This window comes from Oncorhynchus clarkii, chromosome 24, assembly GCF_045791955.1.
Source record: "Oncorhynchus clarkii lewisi isolate Uvic-CL-2024 chromosome 24, UVic_Ocla_1.0, whole genome shotgun sequence".
Classification (NCBI taxonomy): Eukaryota; Metazoa; Chordata; class Actinopteri; order Salmoniformes; family Salmonidae; genus Oncorhynchus; species Oncorhynchus clarkii.
Window position 1 is genome coordinate 20,959,060 of NC_092170.1, and position 17,296 is coordinate 20,976,355.

At 45.1% G+C, this 17,296-nt stretch overlaps 3 protein-coding genes across 6 annotated transcripts in view; 1 reads left to right on the forward strand and 2 right to left on the reverse strand.

Moving 5' to 3' along the window:
* The window catches only part of LOC139382696 (dixin-A-like), a 30,906-nt gene extending 29,129 nt beyond the window's left edge, over positions 1 to 1,777 (forward strand). For both annotated transcript variants that reach the window (XM_071126789.1, XM_071126790.1), the window contains exon 15: positions 1,404 to 1,777. In XM_071126789.1, the coding sequence (XP_070982890.1) occupies positions 1,404 to 1,487 (84 nt within the window). In that variant the 3' untranslated portion in view covers positions 1,488 to 1,777. The remainder of the gene's footprint in view (positions 1 to 1,403) is intronic.
* A 19-nt stretch (positions 1,778 to 1,796) lies between these two features.
* Positions 1,797 to 4,484, reverse strand: LOC139382698 (PIH1 domain containing 2). Of its 2 annotated transcripts, XM_071126794.1 has the most exons (6): positions 4,418 to 4,484; positions 3,902 to 4,091; positions 3,335 to 3,461; positions 2,872 to 3,102; positions 2,412 to 2,710; positions 1,797 to 2,240 (listed from the first exon to the last, which is right to left on the reverse strand). In XM_071126794.1, the coding sequence occupies exons 2-6, from the start codon at positions 4,085 to 4,087 to the stop codon at positions 2,106 to 2,108; spliced, it is 978 nt and encodes a 325-aa protein (XP_070982895.1). In that variant the 5' UTR covers positions 4,088 to 4,091; positions 4,418 to 4,484; the 3' UTR covers positions 1,797 to 2,105. The 2 variants fall into 2 exon arrangements, with proteins under 2 accessions (XP_070982895.1, XP_070982896.1); XM_071126795.1 differs by lacking the exon at positions 4,418 to 4,484 and having other exon boundaries at positions 3,902 to 4,111.
* A 239-nt stretch (positions 4,485 to 4,723) lies between these two features.
* Positions 4,724 to 16,259, reverse strand: LOC139382697 (transmembrane protease serine 5-like). Of its 2 annotated transcripts, XM_071126793.1 has the most exons (13): positions 14,893 to 16,259; positions 13,758 to 13,908; positions 13,159 to 13,239; positions 12,758 to 12,871; positions 7,980 to 8,115; positions 7,634 to 7,747; positions 7,479 to 7,522; positions 6,562 to 6,724; positions 6,193 to 6,377; positions 5,909 to 6,007; positions 5,620 to 5,762; positions 5,095 to 5,247; positions 4,724 to 4,959 (listed from the first exon to the last, which is right to left on the reverse strand). In XM_071126793.1, exons 1-13 carry the CDS (start codon positions 14,893 to 14,895, stop codon positions 4,951 to 4,953), a joined length of 1,395 nt encoding a protein of 464 aa, XP_070982894.1. In that variant the 5' UTR covers positions 14,896 to 16,259; the 3' UTR covers positions 4,724 to 4,950. The 2 variants fall into 2 exon arrangements, with proteins under 2 accessions (XP_070982894.1, XP_070982893.1); XM_071126792.1 differs by having other exon boundaries at positions 13,758 to 16,259.
* Positions 16,260 to 17,296: the final 1,037 nt, after the last annotated feature.

Below are 17,296 nucleotides of genomic sequence, written 5' to 3' on the forward strand. Positions count from 1 at the left end.
TGTCTGGTTAAACTGTAAACTCTCCTTCCAGACTCACATCAAACATCTCCAATCCAAAGTTAAATCTAGAATTGGCTTCCTATTTCGCAACAAAGCATCCTTTACTCAAGCTGCCAAACATACCCTTGTAAAACTGACCATCCTACCGATCCTCGACTTCGGCGACATCATTTATAAAATAGCCTCCAATACCCTACTCAACAAATTGGATGCAGTCTATCACAGTGCCATCCATTTTGTCACCAAAGCCCCATATACTACCCACCACTGCGACCTGTACGCTCTCGTTGGCTGGCCCTCGCTTCATACTCGTCGCCAAACCCACTGGCTCCAGGTCATCTACAAGACCCTGCTAGGTAAAGTCCCCCCTTATCTCAGCTCGCTGGTCACCATAGCAGCACCCACCCCAGCAGGTATATCTAAACCAATTCTTCCTTTGGCCGCCTCTCCTTTCAGTTCTCTGCTGCCAATGACTGGAACGAACTACAAAAATCTCTGAAACTGGAAACACTTATCTCCCTCACTAGCTTTAAGCACCAGCTGGTAGAGCAGCTCACAGATTACTGCACCTGTACATAGACCATCTATAATTTAGCCCAAACAACTACCTCTCACCCTACTGTATTTATTTATTTTGCTCCTTTGCACCCCATTATTTCTATCTCTCCTTTGCACATTCTTCCACTGCAAATCTACCATTCCAGTGTTTTACTTGCTATATTGTATTTACTTTTATTTGCCTTTACCTCCCTTATCTCACCTCATTTGCTCACATTGTATATAGACTTATTTTTCTACTGTATTATTGACTGTATGTTTGTTTTACTCCATGTGTAACTCTGTTGTTGTATGTGTCCAACTGCTTTGCTTTATCTTGGCCAGGTCGCAGTTGCAAATGAGAACTTGTTCTCAACTTGCCTACCTGGTTAAATAAAGGTGAAATAAAAAAAAGATGGCAAGATGCAGTAGATGGTATAGGGTACAGTATATACTGTACATATGAGATGAGTAATGTAGGGTATGTAAACATTATATGAAGTGGCATTGTTTAAAGTGGCTAGTGACTTTTACATTTTTACATCAATTTTTCCATTATTAAAGTGGCTGGAGTTGAGTCAGTATGTTGGCAGCAGCCTCTCAGAGTTAGTGGTGGCTGTTTAACAGTCTGATGGCCTGGAGATTGAGAAACAGCTTCTGTCTCTCTGGGGGTATGGGTATTGTGTGTAGATTGATGAGGAAAAATGTTTTTTAAATCAATTTTAGAACAAGGCTGTACTGTAACAAAATATGGAAAAAGTCAAGGGGTCTGAATACTTTCTGAATGCACTGTACTGTTGGTCATGTAGTGTAGTGTAGTTTATTTTTAAAGAGTATGCCTGTCTGGTTCTGGTTGGTGTTTTCAGGTGTTCCAGGACGGAGCCCTGGTGCCTGGCTGGGAGGGGAAGATAGTGGCCTGGGTGGAGGAGGACCATGGAGAGAGACGGTAGAACTGGGAACCAACCAACCATAGAGGGAACCACTAGCCTCAAACTGTGACCACTGGAATATGATGTCATAACACCCTCTCAGTATTCACAGCAGCCCTGCAGAGGTAGTTATTAAAACAATTGGGACCAATCTATTTATTAGTTTTGAGATAAAACCATTCTTTCAAAAATGGCTCTGTCCTATGGACATTTGACTTACAGTAACTGTTTGAAGTACAAGTTGTTGCCAAATATGAATAAAGTTCTTCACGATACAATTTTGAAGTTTTAATAAACATGGATTATTGCATGAATATTGACTTTGTGAATTATTTCCCAGACATGCAGTTAATGTAGTTCATGATCATGGAGGACTAAAATTCCACTCGAGTCATTGTTGTTGTGAATGTCTTTACTAAGGTACTGTTTACTACTACAAAGGTTCAGATACACAACTTTTATGCATAACATAACAGAAATTACATCCCTGCCTTCTCTAATTTCCAAAGTCCCAATCTCTTCAGAAAGACAAATGACCTACTGGGTGTAACTGTGTCTTGCAGGAAAAGACAGTGTTTAATTGTTATTTTCTTTGTCTATTAATGAATTTGCGTCTTTTTAGTGTTGGCAGTACCAGCACTAGAGTATAGACACCTGCAAAGTTAATAACCGTTTCTTCTTGTTGAATGTGGCAGAGGCCGACTCCTCATTCACAGTCTCAGGCAGCTCCAGGTGTAGATGGTACATATCCTCCACTTCTAGTAGTACATCATCCTACAGAGAAATACACACAGACTATTAGACCGACAAGACCACAGAAAGGATAACTTACAGGCTATTATGTCAACATAAGAAGCGTTTAAGCAAAAGGGACAGAATTTTTGTTAATCCATCACAGGGCCTTATTCATAGCACAAGGGAAGGGGAAGCAGAGTGGTCCCTGACCTGGGAAATGCTGAGATGGCACTCTGTGATGGACTGAACCTTTGGTAGCTCCACAGTCAGCTTCAGGCTCCGGGAGAGGTCACTGGGGTCAGAGTTGACAGTGAGCTGGTGCTGTGGCCGCTGAGGCTCGGCTGTCACTGAGCTAGAGATCACCTGGATCAGGTTCTTGGTCTTGTTGCGTTGGTCCCCTGGCCCAGGAGTTAGCTGGACAGATGTGATGAGCTGCACAGGTGTACTGTCCTCAGTCTGCCCTTCACGCAGAGAGATCTGCTGAAGCAGGGAAGCTGGGGTCTGGGAGGCTGGGAAATTGATGTCAAATGAATGTCAAAAAATGTATCTTCATCTACAGTATACCTTTAAAGAAATCTTGAATTCAATAATCTCGCCTTTATCTTGGTGGTGTCACCTTAATAAAAAATAAAACCCCTTGAACCAGGGAATAATTACGTAGAGGCTTTACCTGTGTTTGTGGCAGGGCTGGACTGTTTTAGAGAACCCAGGCGGCGCTGCATGTCCTCTAGGCTGCCCTTCAGCTTACTGCTGCTGATGTTGTACTGCTGGATCAGGCGCAGGCCATGCTGCTGCTGGGTGAAGCTCAGAGCTAACAGGTGAACCTGGTCCTCCTTCTTGTCCTTCTGAGCCTGCTGCAGCACCGCAGGGCTGAACGCCACATCCATCACACTGTAGTCGTCTGAATACAGGAAACACAACAAAGTTGTAGTACTGAGAAACGACAATGATACAACTTTTTATTTCAGTGTTACATAACAATATCAAAACCATAAGAAAGTCAGCTGTAGTAGAAAGTAATTTGGGGAATGTTAACTTTTTTTGCCAGCACCTCTTGTAATACAGGTTACAATGCAGGTAATTATGCAGAAATACAGGTTTGTGTTCTGCAGGACAACAGTGACTCTTGGTACCTCCTCCTTCATCAGTGTCTGTCTCCAGTCTCCCTCCACACACAGGCACTGGCTTGTTCTCATCAGCAGGGGTAGGGACGCGCTTCCAGCCACACACATTGATGTACAGCAACCCTTTCTTTGGCTCCTGACACAAACAATAAAGCAACTGTTCAGCCTCTTTATAGTTCACACCTCCATATTAGCCAGCAGTGCAGTCAAACGTGCACTGCAAACAAATGAACCAGTATTCTCTTACCAACACACTTTGCTATGTCATTTTTATGTAGGCCAGTGTTTGTATGTTTTGAATCGATAAACTCTACAGCGTGGGTGTAGCTGATGAACTCTACAGTGTTGGTGTAGCTGATGAACTCTACAGTGTGGGTGTAGCTGATAAACTCTACAGTGTGGGTGTAGCTGATGAACTCTACAGTGTTGGTGTAGCTGATGAACTCTACAGTGTGGGTGTAGCTGATGAACTCTACAGTGTGGGTGTAGCTGATGAACTCTACAGTGTGGGTGTAGCTGATATACTCTACAGTGTGGGTGTAGCTGTTCATAGAAAAAACAGATACTTGATGGTACCAGTATTTCAGTGAGTAGGCAGGAGTCAGGCTGAGGTGGTGCATTATAATCAGTTCCCTGTTTCATCTGTTTCTCGATAAACATCTGGTAGCTTTGAGGGTCATTCTGAGACAGGTCGTCTAACATGGACCAGAACTGGTTGACCTGCTGCAAAACTTCCTTTGTACACCCCAGGGAAGAAGACATATTTCTGAAAAGATTTTGAGGGATTTAGTTTAGTAACGTTATACACACAGATCATTTGAGTTTTGTATTTGATTATGGGTATGACAATGAAAGTTAGCTATAGATGAACAAGCATGGAGATAATTCATAGCCAGGTTAAATAACGTTAACGTTAGCTAGCAAGCTAGCTACAGTAGCTAAATAGCTAGCGCTAGGTCTACCACCTGTTGCAATACACCAGACAGCAATGCCTTTGAATACAATCAAACTATTTGATACGAATACTGTGAATCAAATGGTGAACAGTAACGTTAGTTATCTTTCTAACACAAAACACATGGAAATACTCACAGTAAACTTGCTTGCTTCAAGTTCTTGCGACCCCTGTGCTAACTTTACAGCTAAATGTTGACTAAATCAACTTTGTAGCGAGTGATCTCTGTTACTATGGAAACGAGATGAGAATGGTGCATGCACGCCCTCTACAGACAGAAGAGATGCTACTACTTTGCACTAAACGGTGGACACGGTCTGCATCCTGAAATGATGGCTCGGGTACATAAAGCTCTTTCATCACACCAGAGTAGACAATGAACATGTTTAGATATGAAGCATCATTTATTTTCAATACAATACAAATATATGGTATAAATATGTTCTCATTCAGGTGCTAAAAATACAATGTATGACAAACATGTATAGTATAAAATATTTCCTACTGTTAAATAATGTATGCATTTCTGCAATCAACATGGCCGTTATAAGGAGGTAAAATTACATTTACAGTACAGGAGGAAGAATGTCAGGAGCATCATATGTTTCAGTTTCCTCTAGGCCTGTTCTGGAGTCTCCCTGATCATCCATTGTCTTATTCATCTTCCTCCTCAGTAGCTCTGTGGATGGAAAAACAAATGTAACAGTATTATGCAATTTCAAGAGGAGAAACAGAACTGCAAAGCAGATGTGGTCCTGATATGTAAAACATCAATACATAAGCCTATCCAACGGAAGAGTTAGTGTAAGTTTACCTCAATCATGTCGTAGATCCAGCCGAGAAACTCGGCCACCTTGGTGTAGACTCCGGGGTGGTTGGGCTCAGCGCAGCCTGTACCCCAGCTCACCACCCCCACCAGTCTCCACACGTTGTCAATTTGACAGACTAGCGGACCCCCACTGTCTCCCTGGGCAGATATACATTGCTGTCAATCACACGGGTTACCAGACTACCACACTGACTGTTATGGGTTGAGATATTGTTAAGTCACAGTGATTTAGTGATTATGTGTTGGGATATTGTGGAATACTGAATCCTGAGCGCCACTGAATTTGATTGGTAGGACCCTGAATAAAGCTGGTGTGCTCTCTCAGGCACATGCCTAATGAGCTTTGTCTTTGATCATTTAGAACAGTACAGGGGGATACCTGAGGGAAAATATTCTCATTATAAAGAACAAATTCTACTTTTGTAAGACAACAACTCTCTGACCTTTGGTAAATCTCTTCATAAAACAAACCACAGGAGGAAGAACACTGGTATGTGTTTATGAACTAACCTGACATGCGTCCACTTTGCCCTCGGTGTATCCAGCACAGAGCATGCGGGGGGTGACCTCTCCATTGTACATGCAGGAACTGTTGCATTTCTTGGTGCTTATCAGTGGAACCGGAGCTTCTTTTAGCGTGGCAGGGATGAGAACTGTCAAAGAAAGTCAAACTAATGTAAATATACCTCTCATTTTTATGATTTAAATGACTTTGGGCTATGAGAAAACATTTAACCATCGATATAGATACATTAAATTTTCCTATTTAAATGATATTATTGATTTAACATAGTCGTACCATCATCTGGTTGAGTGTAGCCCCAGCCAGAGATCCAGCACTGTGTTCCTCCTGGTAGATCATGCTCGTACTGTGGCAGACAGATAGGCCTGATGGTATCTAAAAAATGTAATACAAAATAATATTTGGAATATTAGAGAACAGTGTAGGTCATGTTGAAGTTAATTTCAGTAATATTGGAACATGGTTTGGAACTGATTGCTGTAATCATGTAGTTGAGTGTTCCAGTCGGCCAAGGGACTATGTGATGCATTCAAAAGTGAAGTAATCAAGTTCCCTGTCACCTGAGAAATTCAGTGGGGTCAGTAGTTTCATCAGAGCAATGTCATTGTCGTGGCTCCTGGGGTTGTATTTCTTGTTGTAGATGATCTTTTCCACTGCATATCCAGTGTACTGAGCCATTTTAGCTGAACTGCGTGTGACAATACCAGCGTAGACCACCCAACTGGACACCTGTGGCAGCCTATAACTGGAATGTTATAAAAGAGATGAAGAGATGTATGTCAGCTAGATGGCTCTTCAATTCTCAATTGTATAAAGTATTAATTACTTTGTGCAAAAGAAAGTGAGAGCAATTGCTGTCCCTAGTCATCACTACACTGTCATGAGTCAGTGACCTCTGACCTCTAACCTTTTACCCCGAGGGGTCTTACTTGTGCACACAGTGGGCTGCGGTGACCACCCATTGGCTGGTGATGATGGTGCCTCCACAGGTGTGTCGGTTGCTGTAGTAGAGACTGACTTGCCAGGGCCACCTTCCCAAGGTAGCCTCCACTCCCCCGATTATCCTGGGCAGCTTAGCCCGCGTCCCACACTCTACACAGGCAAAGGAAACATATATGAAGGCATTTTTTCCCAGATCACTTTACATACATTGTATGGAGGTAACTCATCACCCTACTGTAAAAAACATTAGGAACACTTTCCTAATATTGAGTTGGACCCCCCTTTGCCCTCAGAACAGTCTCAATATCGGGGCATGGACTCTATAAGGTGTCGAAAGCGTGTTGAAAGGGATGCTGGCCCATGTTGACTCCAATGCTTCCCACAGTTGGCTGGATGTCCTTTGGGTGGTGGACCATTCTTCATACACACGGGAAACTGTTGAGCGTGAAAACCTAGCAGTGTTGCAGTTCTTGACACACTCAAACCGGTGCACTTGGTACTTACTACCATAACCCGTTCAAAGGCACTTAAATCTTTTGTTTCTCACATTCACCCTCTGAATGGCACACATAAACAATCCATGTCTCAATTGTCTCAAGGCTTAAACAATATTATTTAAGCTTTCTTCTCCCTTTCATCTACACTGATTGAAGTAGATTTAACAAGTGACATCAATAAGGGACAATAGCTTTCACCTGAATTCCCCTGGTCAGTCTATGTCATGGAAAGAGAAGGTGTACCTAATGTTTTGTACACCTAGTGTATACCACCAATATGTAGAACTAGGAAGTCATGACTGAGAGGTCGTGTGAAGGTCATTGGGTCTTACCTGTGTGTGAGATGCATACATTTACAATGTAATCCACTGTTATGTTAGTGTTGTTAGTACCCTGCAGAAACTTACCAAAACATTTCAAAGCTATAACCTTCCCTGTGACGCAACTCCCCCTAAATAAAAACAAATCCATCCATTAAAAAAGCTTGATGACTATGTTATAGCACATCTATTTTCTTCTGAATCATTAGGTTATGTATTATATCCTCAGACAGCTGCCGTACCTTAACTGCCATATATTTTCCAGGCTGGTCTTGTGTTCAGATGTGATCTGTATAAAGCCATCGGTGTAGTTAGGTCCGATGTCCGTTAAGTTCACCCCTTTTTGCTTGGTCAGTCTGGAAACAAAATTAATCGTAGTTATATCTTCTATAAAAGCAGGCGAGATGGGAGAGTGTCTGTTTTAAAAAGTAATGTATGATCCACGGGGCATCGGGCAAGCCTATAAACGAGGTATTAAATCATCTAACATTAACTGGGAGCAATCAGCCTTATGGTTAGGTGAATAGCCTTTTATGTTGCCAAGCTGCTGTGGGCTTTATGGTAAGGAAATGGTCTCAGTTGACTAGCCTTAGATATCCCAGCTGGCGGCAGACCAGGGTCCCCAGGGAAGAGTTCCATCTCTCATAGCACACAGGCAGCCACGTGGGCACCTTCTCTAGCTGGATCTCCAGGAGAGAGTTCTCCGGGCTGATTCTGTAAAACACTGAACCTCATTGATTGAAAATAATCCCTCCAGAGACCAACTAGATCAACAGTAATGAACTGCTGTCTTGTTTGAGAGGGAAATGTTAAGCAGCTTATATCCAAAAACTAATGTAGTCAATATAAACAGATCATTATTTCATGTTTTGATGTCGGTTGATAGACAGTCTCCACTCCTCTCCACTGAAGTCTCCACTCCTCTCCACTGACTGTGATCATGTAGAAGTTGTTAAGAAATGTATTAATAAAGATATGTACTACAATAAAGACAATTATAGTTGTAATATAAACACATTTGGTTTATCAAACTGCTAGGAAGGTCTTTCTGCCTGACAAAACAAGTGTGTCCCTTGACTTGTTCCACATTTTGTTGTGTTACAGCCTGAATTCAAAATCAATTAAATATTAGTTTTTCTCACCCATATAAACACAATACCCCATAAGGACAAAGTTAAAACATGTTTTTTGAACTGTTGGCAAATTTATTGAAAATGAAATACAGAAATATCTCATTTTCATAAACATTCACACCCCTGAGTCAATACTTTGTAGAAGCACATTTGGCAGCGATTACAGCAGTGAGTCTCTAAGAGCTTTCCACACCTGGATTGTGCAATATTTCCACATTATTATTTTCTTAAATTCTTCAAGCTCTGTCAAATTGGTTGTTGATCATTGCTAGACAACCATTTTCAGGTCTTGCCATAGATTTTCAAGTAGATTTAAGTCAAAACTGTAACTCAGCCACTCAGGAACATTCACTGTCTTCTTGGTAAGCAACTCCAGTGTAGATGTGGCCTTGCATTTTAGGTTATTGTCCTGATGAAAGGTGAATCCATCTCCCAGTGTCTGGCGGAAAGAATTTTGAACCAGGTTTTCCTCTAGGTTTATTTTTTATCCTGAAAAACTCCCTGGTCCTTAACGATTACAATCATACCCATAACATGATGTAGCCACTACTATGCTTGAAAATATGGATAGTGGCACTCAGTAATGTGTTGCTGTCACGTTCTGACCTCTATTTCCTTTGTTTTTGTATTTATTTAGTATGGTCAGGGCGTGAGTTGGGTGGGCAGTCTATGTTTGTTTTTCTATGTTTTGGGGCAGTTCTATGTTTTCGGCCTAGTATGGTTCTCAATCAGAGGCAGGTGTCATTAGTTGTCTCTGATTGAGAATCATACTTAGGTAGCCTGGGTTTCACTGTTTGTTTGTGGGTGATTGTTCCTGTTTTTGTGTTTGCACCAGACAGGGCTGTTTTGAGTTCTCACGTTTCTTGTTTTTTCGTTAGTTTGTTCTTGTATAGTGTCGTAAATAAAGTACAATGAACAACCACCACGCTGCGCTTTGGTCCGCCTCTACTTCACAAGAAGAGAATCGTTACAGAATCACCCACCAAAACAGGACCAAGCGGTGTGGTAATGGGCAAAGGAGAAAGCAGCAGCAGGAGCAGCGCGAGGAGGTATGGACATGGGAGGACGAATTAGACGGTAAAGGACCTTGGGCTCAGCCAGGAGAATATCGCCGCCCCAAGGAAGAACGGGAGGCGGCGAAAGCGGAGAGGCGCTGGTATGAGGAGGCAGCGCGGCGTCGTGGATGGAAGCCCGGGAGTCAGCCCCAAAAATTTCTTGGGGGGGGGGGGGCTAACAGGGAGTATGGCTACGCCATACGCTAGAGAGACCGGGCAGGCACCGTGTTATGCTGTGGAGCGCACGGTGTCCCCAGTGCGGGTGCACAGCCCGGTGCGGTACATTCCAGCTCCGCGTATCGGCCGGGCTAGAGTGGGCATCGAGCCAAGTGCCATTAAGCCGGCTCTACGCATCTGGTCTCCAGTGCGTCTCCTTGGGCCGGCTTACATGGCACCAGCCTTGCGCACGGTGTCCCCGGTTCGCCTGCATAGCCCAGTGCGGGCTATTCCACCTCGCCGCACTGGCAGGGCGACCGGGACCATTCAACCGGGTAAGGTTGGGCAGGCTCGGTGCTCAAGAGCTCCAGTGCGCCTGCACGGCCCGGTCTATCCGTCACCACCTCCACACCCCAGCCCTCCGGTGGCAGCTCCCCGTACCAGGCTGTCTCTCCGGCCCATCCGTCCAGAGCCTTACTCCTCTCCAGCGCTGCCGGAGTCTCCCGCCTCTCCGGCGCTACCAGAGCCTTCCTCTCCAGCGCTGCCGGAGTCTCCCGCCTCTCCGGCGCTACCAGAGCCTTCCTCCTCTCCAGCGCTGCCGGAGCCTCCCGCCTGTCCGGCGCCTCTGCCGGAGCCTCCCGCCTGTCCGGCGCCTCGGCCGGAGCCTCCCGCCTGTCCGGCGCCTCTGCCGGAGCCTCCCGCCTGTCCGGCGCCTCTGCCGGAGCCTCCCGCCTGTCCGGCGCCTCTGCCGGAGCCTCCCGCCTGTCCGGCGCCTCTGCCGGAGCCTCCCGTCTGCCCAGCGCCAGCGCCGCCCGTCTGCCCAGCGCCGCCAGCGCCGCCCGTCTGCCCAGCGCCGCCAGCGCCGCCCGTCTGCCCAGCGCCGCCAGCGCCGCCCGTCTGCCCAGCGCCGCCAGCGCCGCCCGTCTGCCCAGCGCCGCCAGCGCCGCCCGTCTGCCCAGCGCCGCCCGTCTGCCCAGCGCCGCCAGCGCCGCCCGTCTGCCCAGCGCCGCCAGCGCCGCCCGTCTGCCAGGAGCCGCCAATGCCGCCCGTCTGCCAGGGGCCGCCAATGCCGCCCGTCAGCCAGGGGCCGCCAGTGCCGCCCGTCAGCCAGGGGCCGCCAGTGCCGCCAGTCAGCCAGGGGCCGCCAGTGCCGCCAGTCAGCCAGGGGCCGCCAGTGCCGCCAGTCAGCCAGGGGCCGCCAGTGCCGCCAGTCAGCCAGGGGCCGCCAGTGCCGCCAGTCAACCAGGGGCCGCCAGTCAGCCAGGGGCCGCCAGTGCCGCCAGTCAGCCAGGGGCCGCTAGAGCCCCTCCGCCCGGAGCAGCTGCCCCTCTGTCCCGAGCAGCTGTCCCTCTGTCCCGAGCAGCTGTCCCTCTGTCCCGAGCAGCTGTCCCTCTGTCCCGAGCAGCTGTCCCTCTGTCCCGAGCAGCTGTCCCTCTGTCCCGAGCAGCTGCTTCACCTCTGTCCCGAGCTGCCCCTCTGTCCCAAGCAGCCCCTCTGTCCAGTGGGGTCATTGAGAGGGGTGGGCATGGTGAGTAAGCCACGGAGGCGGACAATAAGGCGGACTGAGACAATGGTGAAGTGGGGTCCGCGTCCCGCGCCAGAGCCGCCACCGCGGACAGACGCCCACCCAGACCCTCCCCTATAGGTCAAGGTTTTGCGGCCGGAGTCCGCACCTTTGGGGGGGGGTACTGTCACGTTCTGACCTCTATTTCCTTTGTTTTTGTATTTATTTAGTATGGTCAGGGCGTGAGTTGGGTGGGCAGTCTATGTTTGTTTTTCTATGTTTTGGGGCAGTTCTATGTTTTCGGCCTAGTATGGTTCTCAATCAGAGGCAGGTGTCATTAGTTGTCTCTGATTGAGAATCATACTTAGGTAGCCTGGGTTTCACTGTTTGTTTGTGGGTGATTGTTCCTGTTTTTGTGTTTGCACCAGACAGGGCTGTTTTGAGTTCTCACGTTTCTTGTTTTTTCGTTAGTTTGTTCTTGTATAGTGTCGTAAATAAAGTACAATGAACAACCACCACGCTGCGCTTTGGTCCGCCTCTACTTCACAAGAAGAGAATCGTTACAGTTGCATTGGATTGCCCCAAACATAACACTCTGTATTCAGGACAAAAAGTTCATTGCTTTGACACATTTTTTGCAGTATTACTTTAGTGCCTTGTTGCATACAGGTCGCATGTTTTGGAATATTTTTATTCTGTACAGGTTTCCATCTTTTCACTCTGTCAATTAGGTTAGTATTGTGGAGTTACTACAATGTTGTTGATCCATCCTCAGTTTTCTCCTATCACAGCCATTAAACTCTAACGGTTTTAAAGTCACCATGGGCCTCATGGTGAAATCCCTGAGCAGTTTCCTTCCTCTCCGGCAACCGAGTTATAACTTTAATAACTTTAACATGCTCAAAGGGATATTCAATGTCTGTTTTTTATTTTTACCCATCTACCAATGGGTGGCCTTCTTTGTGAGGCACTGGAAAACCTCCCTGGTCTTTGTGGTTGAATCTGTGCTTGAAATTCCCTGCTTAACTGGGGGACCTTACGGACAATTGTATTATGTGTGGGGTACAGAGATAAGGTGGTCATTCAAAAATCATGTTAAACACTATTATTGCACACGGAATGAGTCCATGCAACTTATTATGTGACTTGTTAAGCACATTTTTACTCCTGAACGTATTTAGGCTTGCCATAACAAAGGGGTTGAATACGTATTGACTCAAAACATTTCAGCTCTCATTTGTAATTAATTTGTAAACATTTCTAAAAACATAATTCAACTTTGACATTATGGGATATTGTGCGTAGGACAGTGACACATTTTTTTTTTAAATTCAGGCTGTAACACAACATGTGGAAAGAGTCAAGGGGTGTGAATACTTTCTGAAAGCACTGCTTACCCTATATAGTGCAATACTTATGACTGGCGCCTATGGGGAATAAGGTGCTATTTGGGATGTAACCAATCACACAGACAAGATGACAGTCTCTGTGGTGGGTGACGGGCTGAGAGGCACAGACCTTTCCTGGGGTCAGCCACAGAGATGTCCTCGGTCACGTTACAGAAGGACGTCTCCTTGGTGTCCCCCAGCCCTGCTGGACTCTGAGAGGAGGTAGGCCGCAACAACAACCTGACTGTGGGAGGGAAAACAACAACATGCAGAGTGAATTATAGCTGCAGTGGATGTAAAACAGATGTTCTTAATCTAGCTCTGTCATTGTGTGAGACATAATTATCATGCATAGTTAATCAGCTATAACAGTCTCATTGTAAAACATTCAAATACAGTGTTCTATATTCTGACATGTAGGGTTATTTGTGTTTGCTATCCACCACAGCAAGGAATCTGTGCTTCACAAACACTAGAACATTGAACATGTCATCATTCTCTTCATGATTTGACACTTGCAGGATGTCTCACCTAGGAACCACACTCCGAATGCTAAGCCTCCCAGAAGTCCTACTGCACACACAGCAACCAGTACTCTCACCAGTCTATGGGCTGACAATGGAGCACAGCTGAATTAGACACTGATAAGAGATAAACTGCTTGGGTATACTGCTAAAAGGCATGTTAGCTGTCTGTCACACTGACATAGAGTGGAAGAGATAGCGGCACAGCATGTAACAGCCATTACAGTCTACAACGTGCACACAACTAAGGATGTGAACAAAGCATACCACATACAGGGAACAGGTGACAAAGATGAATGCTGAACATTTCACAGGCAGTGTCATAATCAACTGACTCATATAAAGTCTGCACGGCAGCTGTGAGGGGTAGCTGCATACTGTACTACAGTTTGTGAAAAGGATAGCTAAAGCACTGAGGCTCGCTGGACTTGGCTTTAACTTAAGACAATGAGACACTAAAGTACTGAAGCTTAAAGCTTATATACTCTAATTAGATTAGACTTTATGTAACATGCCTTGTTTGTGCACTAATTGGATAATGTCATACTAATCATAGCCTGTGGTTCCAGCCCTATTAAACAGTGCACCACCCAGGCATGGCCTTACCGTGGTTTGTAGAATGGATTCCTCTCAGCCAGGCATGGCAGCTCTGACTCTGAGCTCCTCGGGCCTCTCCCACTCCTGTCTTCTCTGGGTGAAAAGGATGACTGACAGCCACAGGATTCTCAATCACAGATAATATATCTCCATCAAGATTCTGCAACATGTGCAATGAATACAACACACACACACTATTTATATCAGTCTCCTGGGAGACTGGATATGAACATAACCTATTCTTCCTGGCTGACTCCCCCTCCCCTTCTACACACACAGAAGCCTTATTCATCCCCTTAATCAAACATATTTAATTAGGATGACTGTGAAACTGAGAGATCTCAGGAGGGTTTGTCCAGGTGTATGGAATTTGAATGGCAGGTGTGTAAAGGTGCGTAGATAATGTCACAGGTGTCCAGGTGTGTGAACTGAAGCACAATGTATCATTCATAGCCAAACGTGAGAACCCAACACGTCATCCAACACGTCATACTTGTGCTGCAGACATATGGATTTACTCTACACAGCACCAGACCTATGCGGCAGGTATTTCACATGCGGGTGAATCAGACTACTTACATTTGTTTTCTATTGCAAGACACACACTTTAAATTTTTTTTAATCAGAGTTAAATACTACAGGGTATTTCTAGCTCATGCAGTGAGATATTGTGGGAAAATAAGATGGCATTATATATTTACAAATCCCCTCTAAAAATCATCTGCTTCAACATGATCCTTAAACATTGTAATAAACCCCTAGAATCAAACCAAAGCATGCACTGAATGCATATATTTCCCTTTAAGTTACCCTCTAGCAGATAATACATTACATTAGTAAGAAGTATACAATGTACATGTACTTGAAATATATTATGATGATTGACATTAGATTCTTAAAAACCATGAACAATTCCATTAAATCATTATAGTTGTTGTTAAACAACATGCACAACAGCTAGTACATGTACAGTAAGTAGACAGGCATTATGAAAACAACATCTGTTGTCAGTGATGTTGAGTGAGTCGATAGCCTAAAGACAGAGGGCGTCAGGGGAGGTGAGAGCAACAGAGAAGGTATCAAGGTGATGTTGAAAGTAAATAGTGGTAAGGAGTGAGACAGAGATTTATGCATGGAGTCTTACCATGTTTTCCTTGTATGTTATGTTGTCCAGAGGAGAGTGTGGCACTGGGCTCTTCAACGCTCATCTGTAGGCCTGTGTTAGGTTAGAGACAGAGATGCGCTCTGCTCGCAGCTGGTTGACCATTTGCCATTTTACAGAATGCAACTCTGGATTTTCCCTTCACAAAGAGACAGTGAGGTCAGCAGTGGTGCTGTGCTGCTGAATGAACCTGTTGTTTTGCCAAGGGGGTCATGGGGCCTATGGAGGCAGGCTCAACCAGTTCTTTGTAGGGGGGAACATCTCCAGGGATACACCCCCAAGCCACTGATAAGGCAGGGGGGTATCTTACCTGTGCCAACAGAGCATCCACTTGGCAGACAGAACATTATTTGCTGAAAATTGTAGCTTCATGAGCAAAGGTCATAATATTACGTCCTCATATCACATCAATCCCGGTCAGACTCATTTTGAATCCTAAGCTATCACATCTCTCAGCAGGCCGCACAAGAACAAAATGAACACTGTTCTGCCTGCTGGTGAGGTGACGGATGTTCACTCTCTCTCAAAATAAAAACATTTATTCATTTGTCCAGTTTTTGTTTTCAATTCTTATTAATGATTTATTTCTGGATACCTGTTACAATATATATAATTTACCCTGCATCAGATGCAGTACAAAAAATAACCAACCAACAAACCATTGTTTGAGTAAATCATATTTTATTTTACAAGGATATAAAAATAAATGTGTTAATTAAAATATGATAAAATCAGGAGTTTACAGGTACAGTATGTGTAAGAAGTATTTTTTTTTTTAAATGTCTCTTCTACGTTACCGCCAAGCTTAATTAACCCAGTCTCACCTATTTAAGTTGAGAACATCAAGCTGTTTCTAAATACTTGAATTTATCTGCCAGCTAGAATTCCAGCCAGCAGAATGTACCTTTAACAGGCAGTATCTCCCATGGGCGTTTTATGGGATTAGGCCCAGAGAGAGCCAGGTGAGGAGGATAACTGCCCGGAAAAACATTCCGTACACCCGGACTGTCCAGGCAGCATCCCGGAAATGGCCTGCATCTCTTTGGCTCATCTGACCACTGTCAGATGAAATGATGTACAAGTCAAACCCACTCTAATAAGTCTGTCTTTCTGCCTGTCTGTCTGAACACTGTGACCTGAGGTGGACGTGGCAGACCAGTGCTGCCAGAGCCTTCCTCCTCTCCAGCGCTGCCGGAGTCTCTCGCCTGTCCAGTGCTGCCGGAGCCTTCCTCCTCGCCAGCGCAGCCGGAGTCTCCCGCCTGTCCAGCGTTGCCAGAGTCTCCCGCCTGTGAGTCTCCCGTCTGTCGTGACCCGCCAGAGTCTCCCGTCTGTCGTGAGCCGCCAGAGTCTGTCGTGAGCCGCCAGAGTCTCCCGTCTGTCGTGAGCCGCCAGAGTCTGTCGTGAGCCGCCAGAGTCTCCCGTCTGTCGTGACCCGCCAGAGTCTCCTGTCTGTCGTGAGCCGCCAGAGTCTCCTACTGTCACGCCCTGGTCTTAGTATTTTGTGTTTTCTTTATTATTTTGGTCAGGCCAGGGTGTGACATGGGTGATTTATGTGTCTTGTCTTGTCTTGTCTAGGGGTTTATTAGATTTATGGGGTTGTGTTCAGTAGAGTTGTCTAGGAAAGTCTATGGTTGCCTAAAGTGGTTCTCAATCAGAGGCAGGTGTTTATCGTTGTCTCTGATTGGGAACCATATTTAGGCAGCCATATTCTTTGGGTATTTCGTGGGTGATTGTTCCTGTCTCTGTGTTTGTTGCACCAGATAGGGCTGTTTCGGTTTTTCACATTTCTTGTTTTTGTATATTGTTCATTTTTCATCTTTCATTAAAGATGCATTTTGGTCCTCCTCTCTTTCACCAGAAGAAAACCGTAACATATGGTAGCTTGGAAATGATGCAGACAATTACGTTGATGGAAGCCACAATCTATCTCCAATGCTAAAGCTTATCTACCACGTAATATATATATATATATATATATATATATATATATATATATATATATATATATATATATATGAGTCTAGCATGGTATATGAATGAGATATCCCCATTGCTGGTGATGAGACAGTAATACTGACATTAATTTGTCTTGTCATGCGCGACTGTCAGTTCGGTCTTCCATTTCTCAAATTGGTTCCCCACAATACAATCATTAAATGACACTCATCATTTAAATCGGGAGAGTTTGGTGTATGGGCAAAAAAAATAAACCTTTTGTAATTCCTCGCATACTGTAAGGAGACCCCTAACAACTCATTCAATCAGCACAATTGTAACTGTATATCACACAAGTGTTTGCCTAGCACAAGGCATGCTGTGCTCACTGCTCACATATACAAATGTAAGTATTCAGAAAGTTTGATAAATAAGATGTGGCAGCTTTAGA